The 27,523-nt window shown below is 43.6% G+C and overlaps 2 protein-coding genes across 12 annotated transcripts in view; one reads left to right on the top strand and one right to left on the bottom strand.

Annotated features, from left to right (window-relative positions):
• Positions 1–3,118, top strand: part of MTUS1 (microtubule associated scaffold protein 1) — a 159,093-nt gene extending 155,975 nt beyond the window's left edge. For 6 of the 9 annotated variants that reach the window (XM_025393347.1, XM_025393349.1, XM_025393344.1 and 3 more), the window contains one exon: positions 811–3,118. In XM_025393347.1, the coding sequence (XP_025249132.1) occupies positions 811–1,024 (214 nt within the window). In that variant the 3' untranslated portion in view covers positions 1,025–3,118. The remainder of the gene's footprint in view (positions 1–810) is intronic. The other 3 variants (XM_025393348.1, XM_025393345.1, XM_025393346.1) reach the window with 1 other exon arrangement.
• Positions 3,119–3,805: 687 nt separating this feature from the next.
• Positions 3,806–27,523, bottom strand: part of PDGFRL (platelet derived growth factor receptor like) — a 67,252-nt gene continuing 43,534 nt past the window's right edge. For all 3 annotated transcript variants that reach the window (XM_025393355.1, XM_025393356.1, XM_025393354.1), the window contains 4 exons: positions 25,013–25,164; positions 18,041–18,334; positions 11,601–11,740; positions 3,806–4,321 (listed from right to left, as the gene is read on the bottom strand). In XM_025393355.1, the coding sequence (XP_025249140.1) occupies positions 4,133–4,321; positions 11,601–11,740; positions 18,041–18,334; positions 25,013–25,164 (775 nt within the window). In that variant the 3' untranslated portion in view covers positions 3,806–4,132. The remainder of the gene's footprint in view (positions 4,322–11,600; positions 11,741–18,040; positions 18,335–25,012; positions 25,165–27,523) is intronic.

Raw genomic sequence — 27,523 nt, 5'->3', positions numbered from 1 at the left:
GTTTCTCCTGAGCTCCCCCCTCCCTTGCACATCCAGTGTACTTTCTGGACACGCTCTACCCCTGCACCTCCTGGAAATAGGATGGAAGCAGATGGTTGAAGGGGCATTGATTTCTCTCTGGAAAATGTGATGGTAATGGTTCATGCTTTTACCAAAGCGGCCTGGACTATACACTGAGACCCAGGCCAGCAAGCCTGCTGCCACGGCCTCTGGCTGCCTCTGAGAATGCTTTCAGACAAAAAGCAATACAAAACCAAATAGAAAACAGCCCCCAGCATAAGACAGTCATAAAACATGTTGAATATTTGCAAAAGTGGCACTCAGCCTACTATGAAATTGCCCAAAAAGTAGAGTTATTATATTTTTTTGAGATGAGGTCTCACTCTATTGCTCAGGCTGCAGTACGGTGGTGGGAACTTAGCTTCCTGCAGCCTCCACCTCCTGGGCTCAAGCAATCCTCCCACCTCAGCCTCCTGAGTAGCTGGGACTACAGGCACAGGTCACCATGCTTGGCTAATTTTTGTATTTTTAATAGAGACAGAGTTTTGCCATGTTGCCCAAGTTGGTCTCGAACTCCTGGCCTCAAGTTATCCCCCCACCTTGGCCTCCCAAGGTGCCAGGATTACAGGCATGAGCCACCAAGTCCGGCCTGTGTGTTTCTTAGCCAGCCAAATACCTGTGACCTTGTGCAGGATTCTGTTTTATCCCAAAGGAATAATTTTGGACTTCAAAATTTCAAATGCTGAGAAAAGTTTTTCAAGTTATTTTTTTACATAGATGTACATGGTTTCTGGCTTTGTTTCCTCCAAGGCAACTGTCCACGGAGCAGGCTGTTCTGCAAGAGTCTCTAGAGAAGGAGTCGAAAGTCAACAAGCGGCTCTCCATGGAAAACGAGGAGCTGCTGTGGAAGCTGCACAATGGGGACCTGTGTAGCCCCAAGAGATCCCCCACGTCCTCTGCCATCCCTTTCCAGTCACCCAGGAATTCGGGCTCTTTCCCCAGCCCCAGCATTTCACCCAGATGATGCCTCCCCCAAAGTCCACAGACTCTCTGAAAGCATTTTGATACAGGTCTGCAGGACTGACCCCAATGAGGAACGTGGGCACAGAGGTATATCAGCACACGTGTGATCACCGTAGGATAACTGGAGCGTCACCGCCGCCGGAATCAGCAGCTTCTGAGACTGGAACTCTGGAGGAAGACTTTTGCCTCCATCCAAAAGATTCCTCCAAAAAAAGATTGCGGCATCGACACGGACGTTGTTGCACAAAGCACTTAAAGAACGAGAGCATCTTGTTCATTGCCTTTTTCACCTAAGCATAGGGGGAAAAACTCTCAGGGGCCTATTAAGATAAAGATTTATAACCTTTGTAATGTTCTTCACTACAGACACCTTCTTGTGAGTTTTTAGTCTGACTGTGGGGGTGGGGGGGTGTGAATGAAATGGATGTCACAGAGTGTCACGTGTCTGATGCAGCCTCCTTTGCTGTGTATTAAATGTCAAAATCTAAATATATCTGGATATGTACTAATCAAATAATCAGCATATACATTTCAGCCAAAGCCATAGAAGAAAAAGCAATAGTTGCTTGAATTATGATCATCTACCACCAACTCTGCTCAGCCCTGTAACAGGGTAGGGAGAGGGTATAACAGGGAAAGCAGGGAAAGCTTTGACTTGTCCCTATCTATACGTTCTCTGTATCTTTTGGGGGTAACTTCTTGGCAGTTTTTCAGTGTTCAGCCATGTCAGTTGAAACTAGATTTTTCTGTAGAGTTTTTACTCACCCATGTGAGCCTAACACTATCCTATTATTCGTTTTCTCAGGCTATGTGTAAATGTAGAATCCTAATTTTTCTATTAAAAAAAAAAAACTGTAAAAAGAAAAAGGGCAGTACCAATGCGTTTTTCTGCCTTATTTTTACCTTGATCTATCCTTGCAGATTTAACCTGTCTTCTTCTCTCCCATTATTTTCATTTTCCTTTTTACCTTTCTCCACCATCCAGAGCCACAAAAGCAAACCTTCTACCTCCTACGTATGTTTCTCTGGGATAAGGATAAAGGAATACGATTTTCCAGAGCCCCAGAGCCAGCTCATCTTCCAGGTGCTGAAACCACTTTCCAAATAAACTAAAGCCTGGATTTGCCACTACAGATTTTGGGAAATCTTAGAATAAAGAATGAGAAAAAGGAAGTCATTGGGCTAGTATACTTAAGAAAGGTAGGATTCAGTGCTTACCAATGATGCAGTATTTGATAGAAGAAAACAGTCTGGGAGGATCACACTCATTTTTCAGGTACCCTTTGAGGAGTCCCTCTGTCTTTAGTAGCAGAATGGCCCGCTGACGAGCGGAAAATGTGGCTTGTCCAACTCTCCTCCAAGTTGCATTTCAGTTTCTTTCCAAAACTTATTACCTCCCCTAATCGTGAGACTTTGGAAAAGGTGGAAGGAAGAACTGTTGCTTTATCTCCCACTCCCTGCATGTGTCAACATTGTGATGTCAGTATTTACTAGTCAACCTTCAGTGGCTGTACAAATAACCGCTGTAGGAAGAAGAGATCCAGGATACTAGAGGTGGATATTTGGGTCATTTACTTTGTACAATACATAGCAAGTTGATACTCACGTTGCATGTTCTTTTAAATTAGTGGCTGTGTGTCTTAAGTCTTTAACTTCCAATAGTTAATCATGTATGTAACCTTCCATGTTTGCTTCTGATAAATGGAAATGTAGAGTCACTGCCACTTCCTGGGATATTTCTGCTCACGCTTTCAAGTTCTCAATGACATTAGCCAAAGTTGGGTTTGCCATTCATCCCCTACACATGGTAAATCTTGTGTTGTTCCCTGCCATCCTCCGTATTATGTGACTGGGAAATAAATCTCATAGCAGTTAATATAAGACGTCTTCCGAGGATGGCAGAGAACAGGAGAGAAGATAGGAAACAAAATAGAGAATTTTTAAGATTTTGTTTAAACCAAATGTTTCATGTAGAATGCAAAATGTTGGCACGTCAAAAATATGGATGTGTAGACAACTGTAGTTGTGCTCAGTTTGTAGTGATGGAAAGTGTATTTTACTTTGATCAAATAAATAATGCTGGAATACTCAAGAATTGCATCCTCTGACCTACTTCATTCTTCAAATTCTTCAGTTTTACATTCTTCAAATTTATAGCCCTTTGACAGCACAGTAAAGATTGTATCTCCTCTTAGTTTATTTCCCAGGAATTTCCACTGCAACCACATAATTGGTCATGGGTTGAAACTTGGCTCACAGAGCTAGAGTTAGGGCTAAGCTCTTCTTTTCTAAATTCAAAGCTATCTGTGTTTGAGAAATAAATTTTGGCTGATTTTAACAATTTCTGCTATGTAAGAAAATTGGACAAACTTGGTAAATATTTTTGAATATGGTAAAAAAAAGTCTAAAAGTTGAATGTTCTCAACCTATGCATCTATTTCATATTGAAAGCTAAACTTCTAAAAACATGCTGTACTTATTGAATAGACTAATCTAGAATTAGTACCCTTGAGTGCAGCAGTTTAAAAAGATGAAGCATACATGATTTTTTTCAATACCTTCATAAATTAACTCACGTTTGCTTTAAAGTTGCTACTAAGACAAAATGACATTTCTAAGCATTTGAATCTGGAGTTGTTGCTTGTGGATAAGTAGTTGAACTGTATCTAGAACATTTTAAAATTCTAACACATTGTGGTGGTGATAAAAAGAGAGTACTTGGTACTGACCCACGTATCGCCACCACCAAGTCTTTCTGGATATACTTTAAGCCAACTTAACAAACACTTATCCCACTTTGTATTCTTTACAAAAACTTGTTCATTTAATAGAAATGAGTATATAAAATTGTTTACACAGGTATAAAAACTAGGAACACGTATGTAGGTAAGCAATCAAAATACATGCTTTCTGTTAGAAAAGTTAACACTTCTGTGAATAGACTGGATGACTTCCTTTTAGTTTGGATGTCAGGGTCGGACTCAAGATGCTGGGGTTGGGGTTTGGTGCTTGACATCAGCCTCTGGCAAAGCACTAATAAAAAGAACCCCAAAGCTGACTGTGTACACAAATGGGCTTTCCATAAGTTCATTACGCTTCCTTTTCCAAGTCAGGAAAACTCAACAGTGGTAGCTACTGTGGTCTGTCCTTGAAGATTCTGAGCAGTGCAAATGTAATATCCTGCATCAATGGTCTCAAAGTCTTCCACTGTAATGACGCTCTGGGAGAGTCTCGTGGTGTGTCCCAGTCCTCTGTGGATCAGCCTCCAAGTGTCTTGGATCGTCACAGGCCTTTCATCCTGTTTAACGACACCCACACAGACTGAAGCACGAGGGACAAGCTGCTATAAACAGCTCCCACTCGCCCAACACTGTTGAGCGTTCCTTTCAAAGAGCAAAGCACATGCTTATAAAAGACTTTAGTATGCATAGCTCATAAGCTGTGGAAGCTTCTACACTGGAATCATTTTAGGCTGCATTTTTTCCAAACAGAGACTTGAATTTCATTACGCTGTTTGGCGCTGTCTGTCTGCCCTTTTCTTCTATAAGTTTTTACTTAATCTAAAATGTATGCTTTTAGAACTCCAAGAAAGTGGAACTGGCATTAAGCACAAGCAAGGACAAAATTTTCCACTGGCCTCGTTCTTCACATTGCCCATTTTCTTTTCCTAAGTGGTTCTTATCTACAGAATAGAAAGTCAGTAGCCTGAAAACGCACCCACTGTATAAATGACTAGGAGCTCCCAATTGCTCAGATTTGGGAGAGGGAGAACTATGATTAGGTCAATGTGCCTTAGGACTCCAGTGGGAGAAAAGTTGTACCAAGGATGGGTAAGATACTGTACTAGATGACATGACCCCTATTTCTAGAAAGTGAGATGGTCACTCTTGAGACGTTCAGCCAACTCTGGTGATAAGAACATAGTATTACTCAGTGAATACCTTTTCTCATAAAATACCAAATAGCAATGTAGGAGCGGGGGAAAAAAACAAAAACCAGAAAAAACACCTCTACTGAAAATCATCTATGTCCTGTAAGTATGACCAACACTTCTGATAAGTACCTGGTACCAGGAAGCTGGAAAACACTATTCCCAGGGACAGTTATTTTCTACCAATCACAGCCCGTAGGCCAGAAGGATGTCAGCTACTGAATGTGTCTTGTGGAGGCCAAATCTCTTCTGGCAACAAAGGGATTATTCCGTGCTGGTAGCAGAGCTGTTATTTTAGCAAGCAAAACATGCACAAGGGCTAAATATGCTGCAATTGCTTTTATGAGAAGTCTACTTTAAAATTATCTCTGGCCTCACAGCACCTTTTCGGCATGGTCTATTTCTATGCTCACTTGGGGGATGTCTGCTTACAGCAGCTTGCCATGGGCACAGCTGGTATAGAGAACACACTAGCCAAGTGAAACACAGTGGTAGAAAGCAGCAGCAGGAAGAGCCCTGTGGGCTGTCTCAGTCCCCAGCATTTCTGACTTTGTCTCACAGAGGTCCTTGAAGAGGGCTACCAGAGAAACTGGGAAGAGACCACAGGGAGAAGAAAACTTCTAGCTGAACTTTCTAACAGTTTTGACCAAACACAAAGTTTCCTGGACAGAACTCGGGTGAGGGACTAAAGCAGTAGTGCAGACATAGCACAGAAACTGTGGCAGGTAGCAGGTGTGAAACCTGAAAGCCCTGTTTGCTTTCTTAGCCGGTAGGCTGGTAGCCTGGGGCAAGTTCTCAACCCTGCTCATCCACTGCCTAGAAACAAACTCTGTGCTGTTGGCGGAGACAGAGGGAGTGAGACCAGCCCTTTGGGCTACATGGGAGCTGGGTGAGGCCTGTAACTGCTGGCTTTGTCCCACTTCCCTGGCGACCTGCACGACACAGCAGAGCAGCCCTAATCCCCTGGGGAACATAAATCCATTGGCCTGAGAACCACACCCCCATTCCCAACAGCAGCTATAGCAAGACCCGCCCAAGGAGAGTGTCTGAGCTCAGACACGCCTACCCCGCCACCACCTAATGGTCTTTTTCTACCCACTCTGGTAGCCGAAGACAAAGGACATAATCTCTTGGAAGCTCTAGGGTCCTGCCCACCACCGTTCCTCCCTATACTACTACAGCTAATGCTCTTTAAAGTGCTGCCTCCTGGCATGAGACCAACCAACACAAAACTAGTACAATAAACAAAACTACAACTAAGGACCCTCACAGAGTTCATCCATTTCACTTCCCTGCCACCTCCATCAGAGCAGGTGCTGGTATCCATGGCTGAGAGACCTGAGACATCATAGGACTCTGTGCAGGCACTACCCAGTACCAGCCCAGAGCCCAGTAACTCTGCTGGGTGACTAGATACAGAAAAGAAATAACAATCACTGCAGTTTGTCTCTCAGGAAGCCATACACATAGGGCAATGGGGAGAGCACTACATCAAGAGAGCACCCCATGGGCAGCAGCCCTTGAGCCCCAGATCTTCCCTCTACCATAGTCTACCAAATGAGAAGGAACCAGTAAAACAATTCTGGTAATATTTCAAAACAAGTTTCTTTAACACTCCAGAAGATCACACTAGCTCACCAGCAATTGATCCAAACCAAAAAGAAATCCCTGAATTGCCAGAAAAAGAATTCAGAAGGTCAGTTACTAAGCTAGTCAAGGAGGCATCGGAGAAAGGTGAACTCCAATTTAATTAAATCAAAAAAAGACACAGGGTATGAAGGGGAAAATCTTCAGTGAAATAGATATCAGAAACAGAAATTTCTGGAAATGAAGGACACACTTAGAGAAATGCAAAATACACTGGAAAGTCTCAGCAATAGAAGTGAACAAGCAGAAGAAAGAATTTCAGAACTCGAACATCAGATTTTTGAATTAACCCAATCAAACAAAGACAAAGAAAAAAGAATTTAAAAGAATGAACAAAGCCTCCAAGAAGCGTGGGATTATATTAAACAACCAAACCTAAGAATAACTGGTGTTCCTGAAGAAGAGAAATCTAAAAGTTTGGAAGACATATTTGAGGGAATAAACAAAGAAAACTTCCCCAGCCTTGCTAGACAGCTAGACATCTGAATACAAGAAGCTCAAAGAACACCTGGGAAATTCACCACAAAAGATCATCCTAGGCACATCGTCATCAGGTTATCTAAAGTCAAGACAAAGGAAAGAATCTTAAGAGCTGTAAGGCAAAAGCACCAGGTAACCTATAAAGGAAAACATACCAGATTAACAGCAGATTCCTCAGCAGAAACCCTACAAGCTAGAAGAAATTGAGGCCCTACCTTCAGCCTCCTTAAACAAAAGAATTATCAGCCAAGAATTTTGTGTCCAGTGAAACGAAGCTTCATAAATCAAGGAGAGATACAGTCTTTTTCAGACAAACAAATGCTGAGAGAATTCACCACTACCAACCTGGCACTACAGGCACTGCTAAAAGGAGCTCTAAATATTGAAACAAATCCTTGAAATACACCAAAAGAGAACCTCCTTAAAGCATAAATCTCACAGGACCTATAAAACAAAAGCACAATTAAAAAAAAAAAAAACAATTCAGGCAACAAATAGCACAACGAATACAATAGTACCTCACATCTCAATACTAATGTTGAATGTAAATGGCCTAAATGCTCCACTTAAAAGATAGAGAATGGCAGAATGGGTAAGAAGTCACCAGCCAAGTATCTGCTGTTCTGAAGAGACTCACCTAACAAATAGGACTCATATAAATCTATCGTAAAGGGGTGGAAAAAGGTATTCCATGAAAAGGGACACCAAAGTGAGCAGGAGTAGTTATTCTTTTTGTTTGTTTTGTCTTTTTGAGACAGAGTCTCACTCTGTTGCCCAGGCTGGAGTGCAACGGCACAATCTTGGCTCACTGCAACCTCCACCTCCCAGGTTCAAGCGATTCTTGTACCTCAGCCTCCCGAGCAGCTGGGATTACAGGTGAAGGCCTGTCTTATAGAGGAGTAGCTGTTCTTATATTAGACAGAAAAACTTTAAAGAAACAGAAGTTAAAAAAGACAAAGAGGGACATTATGTAATGATAAAAGGACTTGTCCAACAGGAAAATATCACAATCATATATATATATACACACACACACATATACACACACGTACATATATATGTGTACAGATGGATTCACAAATGAATTCTATCAGACATTCAAAGAACTGGTATCAATTCTATCAACACTATTTCACAAGATAGAGAAAGAAGGAATCCTCCCTAAATCATTCTGTGAAGCCAGTATCACCCTAATACCAAAACCAGGAAAGGACATAACAAAAAAGAGAAAACTATAGACCAACATGTTTGATGAATATAGATGCAAAAATCCATAACAAAATACTAGCTAACCAAATCCAACAGCATATCAAAAAGATAGTCCACCATGATCAAATGGGTTTCATACTGGAGTGGTTTAACATACACAAGTCATTAATGTGATACACCACAGAGAATTAAAAACAAAAAATCACATGATCATCTCAACAGACACGGAAAAAGCACTTGACAAAATCCAGCATCCCTTTGATTAAACCCTCAGCAAAATTGGCATAGAAGGGACATAACTTAAGGTAATGAAAACCATCTATACTGAATGGAGAAAACTTGAAAGCGTTTCCCCTGAGAACAGCAAGACAAGGATGCCCAGTTTTATTTAACATAGTACTCGAAGTCCTAGCCAGAGCAATCAGACAAGAAAAAGAAATAAAGGCGTCCAAATCGATAAAGAGAAGTCAAACTGTCACTGTTTGCTGATGATATAATCATATACCTAGAGAACCCTAAAGACTCCTCCAAAAAGCTGCTAGAACTGATAAATGAATTTAGCAAAGTTTCAGGATACAAAATTAATGTAAACAAATCAGCTCTGCTATCCACCAACAACCAAGCTTAGAATCAAATCAATAACCTAACCCCTTCTATAATAGCTGCAAAAAAAAAAAAAAAAAAAAAAAAAAACAACTCAGGAATACACCTAACCAAGGAGGTGAAAGACCTCTACAAGGAAAACTACAAAACACTGCTGAAAGACATCATGGATGACACAAGTGGAAACACATCACATGCCATGGATGGGTAGAATCAATATTGTGAAAATGACCATACTGCCAAAACCAATCTACAAATTCAATGCAATTCCCACCAAAATACCACCACCATTCTTCACAGAACTAGAAAAAACAATCTTAAAATTCATACGGAACCAAAAAAGAGTCCGCATAGCCAAAACAAGACTAAGTGAAGAGAACAAATCTAGAGGCATCACATTACCTGACTTCAAACTATACTATAAGGCCATAGTCACCCAAACAGCATGGTAGTGGTATAAAAATAGCACACAAACCAGTGGAACAGAATAGAGAACCCAGAAATAAACCCAAATACTTACAATTGATCTTTGACAAAGCAAATGAAAACATAAAATGGGGAAAGGACACCCTATTCAACAAATGGTGCTAGGATAATTGGCAAGCCAAATGTAGATGAATAAAACTGAATCCTTATCTTTCACCTTATACAAAAATCAACTCAAGATGGATCAAATACTAAATCTAAGACCTGAAACCATAAAAATTCTAGAAGATAACATTGGAAAAACCTTTCTGGACATTAGCTTAGGCAAAGAGTTCATGACCAAGAACCAAAAAGCAAATTCAACAAAAACAAAGACAGATGGGGCTTAATTAAACTAAAAAGCTTCTGCACAGCAAAAGAAATAATCAGCAGAATAAACAGACAACCCATAGAGTGGGATAACATTTTTGCAATCTATACATCTGACAAAGGACTAACACCCAGAATCTACAAGGAACTCAAACAAATCAGCAAGAAAATAACAATCCCATCAAAAACTGGGCTAAGGACATAAATAGACAATTCTCAAAAGATATACCAAAGTCCAACAAACATATGAAAAACTGCTCAACATCACTAATGATTAAGGAAATGCAAATCAAAACTACAATGTGATACCACCTTACTCCTGCGAGAATGGCCATAATTTAAAAATCAAAAAACAGCAGATGTTGGCATGGATGTGGTGAAAAGGGAACACTTTTACACTGCTGGTGGGAATGTAAACTAGTACAACCACTATGGAAAACTGTGGAGATTCCTTGAAGAACTAAAAGTAGAACTACTATTTGATCCAGCAATCTCATTACTGGGTACCTACCCAGAGGAAAAGAAGTCATTATATGAAAAAGATACTCGTACACATGTTTATAGCAGTACAATTCACAAAAAATGGAACCAGCTCAAATGCCCATCAGTCAATGAGTGGATAAAGAAAATATAGTATATATACCATGGAATACAACTGTGCCATAAAAAGGAATGAAATAATGGCATTTGCAGCAACCTGGATGGAACTGGAGACCATCATTCTAATTGAAGTAACTCACAAATGGAAAACCAAATATGGTATGTCCTCACTGTTAAATGTGAGCTAAGCTATGAGGATGCAAAGACATAAGAATGACACAATTAACTTTGGGGACTCGGGGGGAAAGGGTGGGAAGCGGGGTGAGAGATAAAAGCCTGTACATTTGGTATAGTGTACACTGCTCAGGTGATGGATACACCAAAATCTCAGAAATCATCCAAAGAACTTATTCATGTAACCCAACACCTACTGTTCTCAAAAACCTACTGAAATAAAAAAATGACAAAACAGATTAAAAACAAAGAGAACACTCTGAAGGACCCCAGGAGGAGGTGAGATTCTAGTTGACCCAGAAGATGGGACTGAAGATTGAGGTGGGGGCAGCAGAAAAGAGTGAGATACTTCATTTCCCTTTCCTCCCAGTGTCCTTTTATTTTTTAAAAAACTTTTATTTAGGTTCAGGGGTATATGTGCAAGTTTGTTATAGAGGTAAACTCATGTCATGAAATGAAAGATCATTTCTTCACCCAGGTATTAATATTCAGCCTGGTACCCCTTAGTTATTTTGCCTGATCCACTCTCTCCTCCCACCCTTTACCCCCAGGTAGGCCCCAGTGTGTGTTGTTCCCTTCTTGTCCATGTATTCTCATCATTTAGCTCCCACTTACAAGTGAGAACATGCAGTATTTGTTTTTCTGTCTCTGTGTTAGTTTGCTAAGGATAATGGCCTCCAGCTCCATTTGTGTTCCTGCAAAGGACACGATCTCATTCTTTTTCATGGCTGCATAGTATTCTGTGGTGTATATGTACTACGTTTTCTTTATCCAATCTACCACTGAAGGGCATTTAGGTTGATTCTATGTCTTTGGTATTGTGAATGGCACTGCGATGAGCATTACTGTCCCTTCTTAGTTAAGGGTTTAAAAAAAAACCCCTGCATATGAAGAGGGTACATTGAGCAAACTGACTAATGAAACTCAAATCTTTTATTTCCTGTCCTTAAAAAAAATTTTTTTAATATACTGAAACATCTTCAAAGAAAACAAACAAGCCTTGGCCCCCAACAAAGTCCCACATGTTTCTTGCACTTCTTAAGCTATGGCATGTAGCACTGGATGGGGACAAAGCTGTGAATTAAAATGGCTGGCTGAGATGCAGTGCTGAGATGCAGGTGCTGAGTATGACACTTACCTTCTGCCCTGGGAAGATCCACGTGAATTCCACCTCCACGTCGGGCTCCCCCAGGACAGTGCAGAGCACACTGACGTCGTCCCCACTTTTCACTTTGTTTGAAGAGGCCAAGATGGTTGTTGAGGGAGGGCCACTGGGAACTGGAAGCAAGCAGGAGACAGGGAGAGTGAGACCCTGAGCGTAACCTCAAAAACAAACCTACACATGCATTCTTTTCTATGGAGACAGATGGACTTTTCTGCCTTTCTCACAACTTCCCGTCCAGCGCCAAGACGGTGTGAGCCCACCACCTGGGGCTTCCTTTGAAGCCACCTTTACCTGTTGACCTTGGTGGTCTGGAATGGGATTGGCACCAGGACTCCCAGGACAGCCTCCAAGCCTGTGATTAGGTGAGGAGGCTCAGAGGTCCGTCAGGGGTCATGTGAAGAGAATAAAGAGGTGAGGGGGAACAAGTCCTTAGGGAAGAAGCATGTAGGAAGTACTGGGTGGTGGCGTCCACGGGGGTGGCAGGGAGCAGATAAGTGTGTGGCTGTCTATCCGCACAAGAGGAGGAGAAAATCTAAATATACAGATGTGAAAGATGTTTGGGCACAACTGCTACCTGGGTTTGCAGTGCCTTTGCCTCATCATGTTTCAGAAACAAATTTCTTCATTTATGGAGAATTCACTCAACAAGCTATTTATTTAGAAATGGTGTCTCTGCACTTCCCAAAAGAAGACATGTATACAGCCAACAGACCCATGAAAAAGTGCTCATCATCACTGGCCATCAGGGAAATGCAAATCAAAACCACAATGAGATACCATCTTACACCATTTAGAATGGCGATCATTAAAAAGTCAGGAAACAACAGGTGCTGGAGAGGATGTGGAGAAATAGGAACACTTTTACACTGTTGGTGGGACTGTAAACTAGTTCAACCATTGTGGAAGACAGTGTGGCGATTCCTCAAGGATCTAGAACTGAAATACTATTTGACCCAGCCATCCCATTACTGGGTATATACCCAAAGGATTATAAATCATGCTACTATAAGGACACATGCACACATATGTTTATTGTGGCACTATTCACAATAGCAAAGACTTGGAACCAACCCAAATGTCCATCAATGACAGACTGGTTAAAGAAAATGTGGCACATATACACCATGGAATACTATGCAGCCATAAAAAAGGATGAGTTCATGTCCTTTGTAGGGACGTGGATGAAGCTGGAAACCATCATTCTCAGCAAACTATCGCAAGGACAGAAAACCAAACACCGCATGTTCTCACTCATAGGTAGGAATTGAACAATGAAAACACTTGGACACAGGGTGGGGAACATCACACACCAGGGCCTGTCGTGGGGTGGGGGGTGGGGAGGGATAGCATTAGGAGACATACCTAATATAAATGACGAGTTAATGGGTGCAGCACACCAACATGGCACATGTATACATATGTAAAAAACCTGCACGTCGTGCACATGTAACCTAGAACTTAAAGTATAATAATAATTTAAAAAAAGAAAGAAAGAAACGGGGTCTGTCACCCAGGCTGGAGTGCAGTGGCGTGATCTTGGCTCACTGCAAGCTCTGCCTCCAGGGTTCACACCATTCTCCTGCCTCAGCCTCCCGAGTAGCTGGGAGTACAGGAACCTGCCAACAGTGGTGCAACCTTAGCTCTCTGCAGCCTCGAACTCCTGCATCCTGGAGGAAAGCTGAAGCCATCCTCCCATCTTAGCCTTCTGAGTAGGTAGGATTACAGGTATGAGCCACTGCACCTGGCTAATTTTTCAGTTTTTTTGGTCTATGTTGCCCAGGCTGATCTCCAACTCATAGCCTCAAGCAATCCTCATGCCCTGGCCTCCCATAGTGCTGGGAGTACAGGTGTGTCAACGAGCAATTTTGATGGTAGCCTTGAGCAAGGTTGTGTGCTAGCAGGTGGGTCTAGACCAGGGAGGGAGATGGACCTGATCTCTGAGCCCCTGGAACCTGTATTCTAAGGGAGGGGCCAGACACTGAGTGAGTCATTATATGGTTAGTTTTTGTTTGTTTGTTTGTTTGTTTGAGACGGAGTCTCGCTCTGTCACCCAGGCTGGAGTGCAGTGGCCAGATCTCAGCTCACTGCAAGCTCCGCCTCCGGGGTTTACGCCATTCTCCTGCCTCAGCCTCCCGAGTAGCTGGGACTATAATTGCCCGCCANGCCCGTCTCGGCCTCCCAAAGTGCTGGGATTACAGGCTTGAGCCACCACGCCCGGCCTATATGGTTAGTTTAAAATGCTGTGTTAAAAGCTATGAAGCAGAAGCCCAGTATACTCCAAAAGGCCAGAATACAACAGTCTGAGAGCCAGGAAGGGCTTCCTTGAGGAAGTACTATTTGAACTACAATCTCAAGACTGAGCTTCAAAGACATGAACAGGAGAAGCAGGGAGGCACCAGCAGGCTGGGAGTGCTCATGGGCGTGGCCCTGGGTGAGAGGTGGTGGCGGAGTGAGGAGGGCTGGGGAGAGGAGGGGAGGGAGGAGTGAGACCTGGATGGGGAGGAGGACAGAGGTGAGTCCATGCGAGGCCATTCACGCCACACAGAGGATTTGGACTTTGGTTCTGGGAGAAGTGGGAACCTACTGAATAGTTTAATTAAAATCAGAGGCCAGGCGCAGTGGTTCTCTCCTGTAATCCCACCACTTTGGGAGGCCGAGGTGGGCAGATCACCTGAGGTCAGGAGTTGGAGACCAGCCTGGCCAACATGGTGAAACCCCATCTCAACTAAAAATACAAAATTAGCTGGGCATGCTGGCGCATGCCTGTAATCCCAGATACTGAGGGTGAGACAGGAGAATCGCTTGAGCCCAGGTGGTGGAGGTTGCAGTGAGCCGAGATCACACCACTGTACTCCAGTCTGGGCAACACAGCAACATTTTGCCTTAAAAAAAAAATCAACTGCAATGTGGAAAACAGAGTGGAGAAAGAAAAGGTGGACATAGGGGAGATGGATGAGAAGGTATTCACGTAAGACCAGGGCAGAGACAATGCTAGCTTGATCCCTTTTTTGTAGTGAGGATGGAGAGAAACAGTAAGATTTGAAAGTGATTTAATGAAAAAAGTACAAAGGATTGGGAGGAGAAGGGAGATGAGCTTGACTTCCAGCCACAGGCCTGTCCCCTGGATGAAGGTAGTCCCGTCACCAAAGCAGAGGAGGAGGAAGAACCAGTCCAGGGAGGATGGCGCTGAGTCCAGGGATGGCACACAGAGGATGGAGGGTCCCGAAGCATCTCAGTGCATGCTCGAGGTGGACGGCGGACACGTGGATCTGGTGCTTCCAGATCTGGCCACTTCCACCCGCTTGGGAATTACCAGTGTACACATGTGAAGCAGGCCCAGGGAGAGAACAAGGAGTGGGAAAGAAGGGTGACTGGGGGAGCACCAGCATTTCAGAGTTGATAGAATGCTAAGAGCTGACCAAGAAGAGTGAGAAAGCTGTAGGGGAGGTGGCGGAAGCTGGAAAAAATGGAACCAGGGCAGAGGCCGTTCCATGCAGGGGAGGCGGAATCCAGTGGGACGGGGACAAATTTTAACGGCATGGGGGTCCCAGAGTACCTTGGCAACAGCCACTTTGGTGGAAGTCAAGGGAGAAGGCCAGATGGGAGTGGGCAGAGGAGTGTGTGGGAGGAAAGGAAGTGGAGATGGGACATGGAGAGCTCTTTCATTCAGGGACTTGGTTCTAGTGGGGAAGAGCGGTGGGCTCAGCGCAGCACGCGGGGAGGTGAAGCAGGGCCGTGAGAGGGATTTGGTAACAGGGCGTGAGGGGCATGGCCTGCTGAATAAGCACCATGGCTGAGAACACGAGGCATGACAGAGCCCAATTTTTAACTTCAAAGAGCAGCTCACTCTTGGGGCTACTGATCCCCCGACAGGGCTGCCTGAGAAGCTCCACTGCAGGGGACGGACCCTGCCCACACACACCACTTGCCCCTGGTCAAGGTGAGAGTTCTCCGAGAGACTAAAGTCACCTGTGAGGGACTACAGTGCCTAAGGAGAAACGATTTCCCCTCCTCCCTTGCAAAGCTGGCAAGGGGCTGCTTCACTCCAGAAAGGTGAGGGAGGGGCCTCAGAGAACCGCTTGTCAAGGAAGGCGGGGGATGCTGTGGCGTTCTGCAACAGAACTGCTCCTAGCCTGCCCCTATGCCATCAGCCCGGGGCAAAAGAGCCCTGGACAAGATGGCAGGGTGGGGGACTTCCAGAAGGAAAGAGGGCCCAGACTGTGTCTCCACAGTATGTTCTGGTGGCTACCTGCTCCAGAGTCAGGTGATCAGATGGACACAGAGACGTCAAGACTCCAGGCTCTCTCAGTCGTGCTGCACCTAACAGCAAAGAAGTTCATACAAGCAGAGGCAGCCTCCAGCTGAGGGTCCAGGAGGAGGCGAGGCTGCATGGGACAGGGCCTAGGACACTAAAGGGGCTTGTGACAGGCGAGTCCCTATCACCTGTGACAAAGCACTGGAGTCACTATCTGGTCCCATCAGGCTCACAGACAGCAAGCCAGGTCAGCATTTATTACCAGGGGTAGCCAGCTCTTGGGCTCTGACCTCTGTCTCTTACTTCCCCTAACCTGGTGTCCCAGCAGGGAGGGGAGGGGAGGGGAGCAGAGGGGACTGTGGCCTCTGGCTCAGAGCTGCTGGACTCAGCATGGAGCCTGCATGTGGAAGGAAGAGCAGAAAGCAGGCTTGGATCAATTGTCGGGACTGAAGATTTTAAACAAACAGCCTTAGAAATCAGAACGAGGCTGTCTTACTCACCCAGCGAGCCTCCTGGATGTCAAAGGGAAACTCAACACGACTAACAGATCTCCCTACCCTCAGGAAAAGGGGGATTTAACACAGTGGAATGGCTGGCAGTTACCAGGGAAAAACGTATTTCATGTATAAACGCCCTGAAATGAAACTCCCCACTAAAATGGCCACATTAAAAGAAGTAGTTCCAATTTTAACTGGGAGACTGATCATGTTTCAGATCTGTCAAGAGAAAGGGAGTAAGGCCAGTTGGAAGAGGATGAGGTGGGTATTTGAGGACTCCAAGTGTTCTGTGCACACTGGGGAAAGCAGAAGAAAGACGGAACAAAATGCAGAGGACGCCAGGCAGGGTGGACAAGAGATGGGGGATTCGTGGCCAAGCCCTCTACCCATCCATGGGAGTGTCCCAACAGCTCTTAACTCTGGGTACAGGTACGAGGAGAAGGTTAGCTGTGTTCATCCAGGATGGTTCTTTCCTGGACGGGAGAGGGGAGTACAGAGATGAGGGCGTGCAGGGCGTGGGTAGCGAGTAGAGATGTGCTGGGAGCCACGATCTAAGCCTCGTGGGTGGGGAGGGCAGAAAGCCCTGGGGAACAGGGGGTGCAGGTGAGGATTGTGGTTGAGGGAGTCATTAAACACAGAATCCTGGGAAAGTACAAGCCTGTGTCACTGGAGCTGGGGTCAGCCCCGGTGATTGCTGTCACAGCGGTTGTGGTTGACATGTTCACATTGTGATGAGGGTGGGAATATCCGAGGTGGAGCAGATGAGGGGTCCATGAACCTGACCAGTGGGTTCCAAATCGATATCAAAGTCACCCTAAAAATGGAGCGACAAGCAGGACCATGAACGAAGTGCCAAAATGTTCGATGCACTCAGGGGAGTGACAGGAAAGGAAATGAGAATGCTGGTGGAGCCCCCAAAGAGCAGAGGTTCCCAACAGAAGGGCAGAGAATGAGGGTTGGGGGGTGGGAATGGGTACAAGAAGGATGCCAGCCTTGAGGTGGGAGCGAACGGTGTCCTTAGGAGACAGCAGATTCGGGTTAAGACCAAGAGGCTGGGAGGATGCTCTAAAGGAGTTTGGGGACTTAGAAGACCTGCTCATCAAACAGAGAGGCAGCACCAGAGTGAATGATGGAAGGATTTGGCTGGAAGGGGGAAGAGGGGTTTTTGGTCAGAGTCATAGCAAGGAAGAAGAACATCCTAGAAGCGGTGGGGCAGAAGGGAAGCCTTTAAGAACAGCGTAAGTGGGCCGAGCATGGTGGCTCACACCTGGAATCTCAGCACTCTGGGAAGCTGAGATTGAAGGATTGTTTAAGCTCAGGAGTTCGAGACCAGCCCAGGCAAGGTAGGGAGACCTCTTCTGTATGAGAGGGCGTGGTGGCGCATGCCTGTGGTTCCAGCTACTCAGGAGGCTAAGGAGGGAGGATCGCTTGAGCCCAGGGCTTTAACGCTGCAGTGAGAAAATGGTTGTGCCACGGCATTCCAACCTGGGCAGCAAAAAGGGACACTGTTTCAGGAAAAAAGGAAAAGAAAAAAAAACCCAACAACAATGAAACAAAAGGCACTCATGGTGCTTCCTTATTCCATCTGCAGGCAGGGAACAGCAGTACCTGAAACTGACCAGCGGAGTGACTAGAATCTAGACAGGGGTGGCCGGGCTTACCTGCCACGTAGAGCAGCTGGTACTTGACGGAGATCTGAGATCTGCCCCCGGCCTCCGCCCTGCAGTAAACCACGCCCTGGTGCTCGGAATGAGGTTGCAGATACACAAAGCCCCGCTTCATGTCATAAACAATGTCCGTTCCATTGGCTGGGATCTCCTTGGCTGGGAATTCCCTGTGGAGCGTGACTTTGGCCGACAGCACAGTCACCCGACAAGGAACCACAGCCTGTCTGTCCGGGTTCAAGTAGACAACATCGAAGTAGCTGGGAGAAGGCACAAAGAGTTCTCCTTTCTCTGCAAAGGGAAGACACAGGCTTATTCACTCCGGAGAAGCAAAGTAAAAGCATCCTTACGGATTCTGGCAACATCCTCCAAATACTGAATCCTTAGGAGTAGCAAAAGCTGGGGTTTCTTTTTTTATTTTAATGCTTTTCATTTTTTAGAAGAATGATTTTCCTTCCCGTCTCCTTAAAGAAAACAGAAAAGGTATCAGTTCAAGCCCAAATGAGGCCCACGGATCACAGCCATGAAGCAGCAAGGAACAAGATTTAAGATTTAACAAATCAACCTTTAACACGTTAAGGTTTAACAGGCCCAGCCTTACTTCTTATACTTTAATACATACTTTGAAGTAAGTGACGACACTACTTGCTTTAAAAATATATTTGCAATCTGGCCAGGTGTGGTGCCTGTAATCCTAGCACTTTGGGAGGCTGAGGCGGGTGGATCGCCTGAGCTCAGGAGTTCGAGACCAGCCTGGGCAACGTGGTGAAACCCCATCTCTGCTAGAAATACAAAAAAAAAAAAAATTAGCTGACTGTGGTGGCATGCGCCTGTAGTCCCAGCTACATGGGAGGCTGAGGCATGAGAATTGCCTGAACCCAGGAGGTGGCAGAGGTTGCAGTTAGCCGAGATCATGCTACTGTACTCCAGCCTGGGCAACAAAGTAAGATTGTGTCTCAAAAAAAAAAAAAAAAAAAATTGCAATCAGTAGCTTCCATCAAGAAAAAAATGTGTTAAAGTTCATTTTAATAATTATAGATTACATATGTCCCCTGCAAATGTATTTATATCCACTCATGTAGATGACACACATATTTCTTAAAGAAGACTAAGCACATTGGATTTTAGATTTCCAGAAAAAATCAAGTTAATAAGCTGTAAACTACATCCAAATTACAGCAAACTCAGTATTTAGGAAAGCACTTATTAATGTGATTTTATGATTGTAAGTTTTAAACCCTTAGCAATTGTAAAACCTTGAAGCCATCTGCTGCTTGTGTGTGGAGAAATCAACCCCACAGCCATGGTCAGTAACTGCCAGCCAGGAAGCATTTCCCAGCACATCAGAGCTCCCCACACAGCCCAGAGGACCTGGTGCCTGCCAAAGTTAGTGGAGGGGAATGTTGTCGGCTTGAAGGAGGAACCCATCAGTCTCAGGTCTGCTCTCGGCTTGGCCAGCACCTGGCTGGGAATCTTCAGCCAGTCTCTTACATCCCCTCATTTCCTCTGAAATTACTCTGCCTGGTTCTTTAAGCTCAGATGATGGCATTTTTATCTTACCGAAATGGGAGAAATGAGGACTGACTCTGTCCTTAGGACAGGCAAGAAACTCTGGACTGGGCTTTTGGGGGTAATTTTCGTTGGTGCTGGTGGCTTTTCTTTTTTAGAATGGTATATTAAATCCTTTGTTTTTCTGGATCATTCTGTGAGGGAATATTATAGTAATTGCAAAGGGAAATATTTGGAGCTAGTGATACCCTAATATGTATTACATCCTTTCTTGTGTTTTCCCCACAATGTTCCTGAAATAAATAATTTTTCTTGCCTTTCTCCCCAACTTGCCTTCTTTGTGTCAGAGTTAGATGGTGTTTTAGGTTGGGGGCAGAATTCCTGGACACATCACCGAATGGTTCATGAGCCAAGAGTTCTTGGGCTATAAGTACCAAGTTCACTAACATGGAGATCCTTCCTCTTGGCTCTAAGACGAGGGAAGAGCATATCATGGCTCAGAGAGTCTCCGTGTTTTACATGGGTTTCCATCAGGCTGGGAGATCCGTTCTACTTTATGAGAAATTGGCTTTCAGGCTTAGGTAAGGAGCACCTCTGTCAAAGTTGTGCCCAACGTTCATGTGTTCACACAGTCCATCTAGATGGCCTTGGAGGCATTACTTAATTTCCTCATGCTTCAGTGTCCACATTTGTCAAGAGAAGAATCTGGAGTGGATAATATTAAAGATGTTTTCTTAGCAGTAACACTTTAGGATTGCATGATTGCAAGATTTAGAGGCAACTTTTGTTTTAAGAGTGTGTAGAATAATCTGAATCAATAAGCAAAGTCGTTAGTTGAATAAGTGAACCATGTGAATTTAAGAACATAAAAATATCCTTTTTTTTTTTTTTTTTTTTTTGAGACAGGGTCTCACTCTGTTGCCCAGGCTGGAGTGCAGTGGCACGATCATGACTTACTGCAGTTTCAACATCCAGGGCTCAAGTGATCCTTCCACCTCAGCCTCTTGAGTAGCTGGGACTACAGGCACGTGCCACCAAGCCTAATTTTTTATTGTTTGGTTTTTGTAGAGTCAGGGTCTCACTATGTTACCCAGGCTGGTCTCAAATTGCTGGACTCAAGCAATCCTCCTGCCTTGGCCTCCCAAAGTGCTGAGATTACAGGGGTGAGCCAATGTGCCCAGCCTTACTTCTTATACTATAACACATACTTTGAAGTAAGTGAGCACACCAGTTACTTTAAAAAATATATTTGCAATTTGTAGCTTCCATCAACAACCAAAAATGTTGAAGTTAATTTTAATAATTATAGATTACATGTCCCCTGCAAATGTATTTATGTTCACTAATCTAGATGACAAATGTATTATTTAAAGAAAACTAAGCACATGGGACTTTACATTAAAAAAAAAAAAAAAAATTGGCCACGTGGGGTGGCTCACACTTGTAATCCCAGCACTTTGGGAGGCCGAGGTGGGCGGATCATGAGGTCAGGAGATTGAGACCCTCCTGGACAACATGGTGAAACTCCGTCTCTACTAAAAATACAAAAATTAGCTGGGTATGGTGGCACGTGCCTGTAATCCCAGTTACTTGGGAGGCTGAGGCAGGAGTATTGCTTGAACCAGGAGAGTCGGAGGTTGCAGTGAGCCGAGACAGAGTCTCACAAAAAAAAAAAAAAAAAAAAAAGTGAAGTTAACAAGCTATACACTAAATCCAAATGATAGCAAATTCAATATTTAGAAGAGTCTTTTTTTTGGAGACAGGCTCACTCCATCACCCAGGCTAGAGTGTAGTGGTGCAATCTCGGCTCACTGCAACTTTGGCTCACTGCCTCCTGGGTATAAGCGATTCTTGTGCCTCAGCCTCCTAAGTAGCTGAAACTACAGGCGCGTGCCACCATACCCAGCTAATTTTTGTATTTTCAGTCGAGATAGGGTTTCGCCATGTGGATCAGGCTGGTCTCGAACCCCTGACCTCAAGTGATCCACCTCCCTCAGCTTCCCAAAGTGCTGGGACTGTGCCCAGCCAGGAAAGTACTTATTAATGTGGTTTTCCTACATATAAAAATGAGAGCCCCAGCCTTTCACGATGAGAAAGCCCTGCCGCTGGTAATGTTCTCATCCTTAACCTGGGTGGGAGTTACATGTGCCTGTTTGGTTGAGGATAATTTATTGAGCTGTATACTGAGAATCTGAATGTTTTTCTTTACATATGTTATACTCCAATAAAAAGTGAGAGACAAGGGAGAAAAACCTTCCAAGAGCCTCCTGGATAAAGATGAAAGAGGAAATATATATGACAATTGTTTATCACAGATTGCACACTAACAACAGTCAGTCCCCCAAAAGAAGCTTCAGTGTTTTCAATCAAACTCTAGGAAACATACAAACATAATGAATGACAGACGTTTCTCCACATGCGTAGCCAGGAAACATATGTTCTGAAAGAATCCGGAGCCAGCAGTGGGAACCTCAGCTTCTGTGACTGCCCATCTTGATTTTTCAAACCCACCCACGCTTGGAAAGACAAATTGATAAACCCTACAGTGAAAATCCAACTGGACTCCTACCTTAGGGTTGAGAAATAAGAAAAAAAAAATGAGAAATCAGAAAAAAAAACTCATTAGGTCACCTCCCTTTTTGATCAAAGTTTCTTGATAGTTGGAATAAATATATTTTAGCCTTTCTTTGGTTCCCAAAAGGAGTTCAGTAAATTAAAAAAAAAAAAAAAGGATCTGCCTCCAAAACTCAAAGTGAGCGCATAATTTTTTTCATTTTTTTTTTTTTTGAGACAAAGTCTTGCTCTGTCATCCATGTTGGAAGTGCAGTGGCACAATCTTGGCTCACTGCAACCACCGCCTCCCAGATTCAGGTGATTCTCCTGCCTCAGCCTCCTGAGTAGCTGGGACTACAGGTGTGTGCTACCACACCCAGCTAATTTTTGTATTTTTGTAGAGATGGGATTTCTCCATGCTGACCAGGCTGGTCTCGAACTCCTGACCTCAAGTGATCCACCCACCTCGGCCTCCCAAAGTGCTGGGATTACAGGTGTGAGCCACCATGGCTGGCCAAGACCCCATAACATTAATAGAACATTATGCTCAAGCTAAGCCTTCAGTTCAAAACCTCGACTGATACTTTGGGAAGACAAAACAGTGCTAATTATGGCAAAGCATCTTCCTTCTGCAACTTGAAATGTGGAATCAGTCGTTGTCTGGAATAACAGACTTTTATTCATCTTAATTAGTTGCCTTTTCCACTGTTGCTTCACAGCATGGTATAATACAAAGGGCACACAGACAGTCTTGGGTAGCGAGTTCCAAAATGAAGATCCAAAGAGAGTGCCTATGAACAATTATTAACAGTTCTCCTGACAACACCAGTTATGCTAGCTAGAATCTGGCTATCAGTCCATCCTTCACCTTGTCCTAGAAAAGGTTCAAGGCAGTAAAAACACTGGATCCTGGGTCAGAAAAAAAGGTTTCACTCCTTATTGTGTCACTACAAGTCCTGGAACATTGAGGCTCAGCATGAGCATTAGTACTTCTGGTATTTTGGAGATAATAAAACAGCTTTTGCTTATTTCCCAGGGATGTTGTGGAAATGAAATTGATAGAGGCAGGAGGCAGAGAACTCTCCCAAGCAGATATGGAAGGGTCCTTAGAGAACCTCTGACCTACCAAGGTCATTGTGCTCAGGAGTCTTGCCTAAACATGCCCCTAGTGAAAAATTCCATCCCTTAACACACGTGCAGTAAGGGAAATAAATCAACGTGGAGTGACTCAGATTAAGGGCCTGCATGTACACTGAAAGGAAGGGGTGGAGCCGCCAGGAATTCACACCTTTTACAAACAGGGAACCCAGTCCTACCAGGGGAACATAGAAGCCCTTGTATTCAACCGTGTAGAGGGCAACCTGCAACCTGCTTTCAGGACCCCTCTTTTTGCTGAGAGCTTTCGCATACTAAATTCTACTCCACTCACTCTTTTAAGTGTCTGTGTGCCTAAGTTTTCCTGGCATGAGACAAGAACTCGGATCTAGCTGAACTAAGGAGTAAAAAGTCTCCTTCAAAATGAGATACATGTGCTTCCAGAACTGCAGCGTACCCTACTAATACATCTTCTTGCCAGAGGGGAGTTATTTGGGCAGGAGAGGACAAATACATAAAATTGTACTAAAACATTCTTTACTGGTCAGGTCATAACATCATTTGGGTCATAGGTCTAAGTCTACGTCTAGGCCTATTTAGGTCTAGGTCTGAAAGGTAGATGGATTCAGGGCATAGAGAAATCTCATGAAAGTCCCTGGCCAGGCACTAAGAAAGGATTCTGGTTTCACCTGAAATGTCTTGGACAACAATGGGACTGGGGTGGATTTGTAAGATTCCTGAAAGCTGTTACTGACCTCTGAACCTTGCTGGAGAACTTCATCCCCTAAACTTCAGAACTTAGAGAACATTACAGAAGAAAGAGGCTGAGCAGTTATTCTGCACACCTGTTTCTCAAAATGCAAGCTCCACCTTCCAGAAACATACTTTGCACTGCAGAGTTTTCCACCCTGACTTGAACATTTTCAGGCAGTCCACTGAGGCTTAGGGACAGAGACTGGAGACACAAGAGCCACAATCTTTGGGAATCTTGCCTCTGAAATCCCAGCTCATAGTACTCCCAAGAACAAATGGGGCTGAGCACTGTGGTTCATGCCTGTAACTACAGCACTTTGGGAGACCAAAGCAGGAGGATAGTTTGAGCTCAGGAGTTTGAGACCAGCCTGGGCAACCCAGTGAGACCTCATTTCTACGGAAAAATCAAAAAATAAAATAATAAAAATGACAAATGGGAGGAGGTCTTTAGCAAAGCATCCTATGGAGTTTCCAGAGAGGAGATGGTCATAGGTTCTGAGAACACAGTGATGAAAGTCAACAGCAGCACTGTCCAATAGAACTTTCTGTGATAAAGGGAATGTTCTCTCTCTGTGCTGTCTAGTACAATAGCCATTAACTAGCTATGTGCCACAGTTGAGCACTTGAAACCTGGCAAGTGCACTGAGAAACTGTTTTGAATTTTATTTCATTTTGATTAATTTTCATTTAAATTTAAGTAGCCACACGTGTCTAGTGGTCACTGTATTGGCGAGTGCAGGGACAGACCCTGGAACCAAACGGTTTGTGTTGAAATCTTGTTACCACCACTTACTTGCTGTGTGACCTTAAGGACTTATTTAACCTCAACTTTCCCATCTGAAAAAAAAAAAAAAAAAAGGAAATAATATTAGTATATGCCCTGAAGGGTTATGGTAAGACTTATGTGAAATAACTGATGTAAAGCATTTAGCCCAGAGCCTGGCAAACAAGAAGTGCTCTGATGTCATTATTTGCTATTCAGCATGCAGTAGGGAAACCTTCAGCTCTCAGCCAAGTCCAGAAGTTTGAAGAGTTCCATGAATGCACCAAGTATTTTACCTGTGAAAAAGATGTAGGTGGAGCCTGTTTTGGTCTCGTCCTTCCTGCAGATGTAGCCGCTGCAGAGCTGCCCCCAGCAGCTGAATTCACCCGTGTCCGCCGAGGTAGAGTTGACCAGAGTCAACTGGCCGTAGCGCTCATTCTGCTTGACACTAGGAATAAAAGAGACATGAACTCAAAGGAGGTCAGACCTGGGCTGAGGCCCTCCAGCTGTCACACTTGGCTCCACGGTTCTCTGGGCGGACTTGCCCCAGTCTTTCTCCAATGTCACAAAGAATGTGTCTGGCTTGTCAAACACCCCTAGAATTTAAAGTATAATAATAAAAAATAATAATAAAAAAAAACTGAAAAAAAAGGAAATCAGGAAAAAAATGACATTTTTCCATTTTAAAGTTCGTTCTATAACAATTTGAGCAATATGATGGATTGTTCGGCTTTTCAGTATAATACAACGAGGTAAATATTTTTTGCAACAATTCAAAAAATTTTATTCATAACCATATTTCTGGATTTTACTACTTTTTTTCAGATTTTATGCAGTGATAAAATACACAGAAATGTTAATCGTGAAAATGCAATATTATACACTTGTCAAAACTCAAAGAATGAGCAATACAAGATGTGAACCCTACCTTAAACTATGGACTAGCTAATGATAACGTATCAATATGTTATCATCAGTTGTCAAAAATGTACCACATTAATGTAAGAAATTAATAATGGGAAAACTGTGTGCAGGAGGGGAGGACGTAAATGGGCACCCTGTATCTTTTTCTCCATTTCTCTGAAACCGAAAACCACCCTAAAAAACAAAATCTATCACTAAAAACTGCAATATTCTGTTTTAAGAAAATAAAATATGAACATTATTTTCACCATACATTGCTACATATTTTAATAAACCGATGTGTCACCACTTAAAAAAAAAAAAGAAAAAGAAAAAAACAACGTGTTTGGCAGTGGTTCACAGCTATAATCCCAGTGTTTTGAGAGGCCAAGATGGGAGGATAACTTGAGACCAGGAGTTTGAAACCAACCTGGGCAACATAGCAAGACCCTATTTTTACAAAAATTAAACAATGAGCCTGGCATGATGGCTGACTCCTGTAGTCCTAGCTACTTGGTATGCTAAGGCAGGAAGATGGCTTGAGCACAAGAATTTGAGATCCCAGCAAGTCATGATCATACCATTGTACTCCAGCCTGGGTGACAGAGCAAGACCCTATCTCTAAAAAATAAAGAGTATGTTTCTGATAAATGGGTGTGTGGGGGAAGCACAGAGAAAAGCCTCTCCTCAAAGGAAATAATAAACGTCAAAGAGAATTCCTCTTCTTGGAGAACATAATTGTCCTCAGACCTGCGGTTTCGTTAAGTAAAATCCTTGGTGCAAAAGCTACGCAGCCTCAGAAGCTCAGCCAGAAAGCCTTGGGCTGGTGTTTTGCTTTCAGTCTGTGTCTCATGAATTCGTTTCTAAGCAGTCAACATGAATGAAAGTACACAGCATTATCCAATACCCAAAATCCCTTTCATCGATAAAGGTAAGTCTCCGCATTAACTCTTGGAATCTTAGACACGTTACATTATCATGTTAAAACCAAAAACTTTCTTTTAGGAAAAAAATGCATTGGCTGATAAGATCCTGAGCCCAAAGCATGCATGCAGCCCACTTCTAATAAAGTATTTAAAGCCTTTGGGCATTTGGACTTTTCCTCTGACCTTACTCTATTATTTCTTCTTTTATTTTTCTTCCTTATCTCTTGTATTTTGTATCTTGTTGCATTGCAAATATATTTGCAACCCCCTTCAGTTTCTTTCTGAAACGAAGAGGGGCATATATATTTATTATTAAACACAAGCATTAGCCAATTTCAATGGTAATTAATTCTATTATATTGTGGCAGAAATCCAGATGTATCAGATTTATCATCCCCACACTGGAGGTTCCCCTGAGGCCGAGAGACTCAGCATATGGGGACGCCAAAATAAGCAGTTTTAATCTGGGGACTCATCTCAAATATCCAAATGCTTCACTCTTCTGAGATCCACATACTTTTATGATGTAGTTGAGATTCTCCAGTTTATCTTGCAGCAGTATCGATACGGTGACCAGTTTACATTTAGCATAGGGCAAAATGTCAGGTGAGTTGGTCCTGAACACAGCCCTGTTCTGGTTCACTGCTGAATAGCTTGTTTTGTCCACCAGTTCTGTCAAGAGGTGCTTCTGTACTCCCACGCCATCAACTGCCTCCTTTACCCTGAACGGAAATCTCTCCTTCTTCAGGAAGCTTCTAATTAGAATCGACTCTCAGGAATCTCCCCACTTTCGCCTGATATAATTGACTTCCCTGTTCTCTACCCCTCGGATACCCCTGGCTTCCTGTCATTACACTAGATGGTACAAGCTTTGACACAGGGACTGAACTGTATTTGTTTTATATTCTCTAAGCAACAAATCTGTGCAGAGTACACAGCAAGGACTCCCTAAACACAAGTGAATTGAGTTAAACCAGT

This window comes from Theropithecus gelada, chromosome 8 (assembly GCF_003255815.1).
Source record: "Theropithecus gelada isolate Dixy chromosome 8, Tgel_1.0, whole genome shotgun sequence".
NCBI lineage: Eukaryota > Metazoa > Chordata > Mammalia > Primates > Cercopithecidae > Theropithecus > Theropithecus gelada.
Note: the sequence above shows the minus strand (reverse complement) of the source record. Positions and strands in the feature narration are given on the sequence as shown.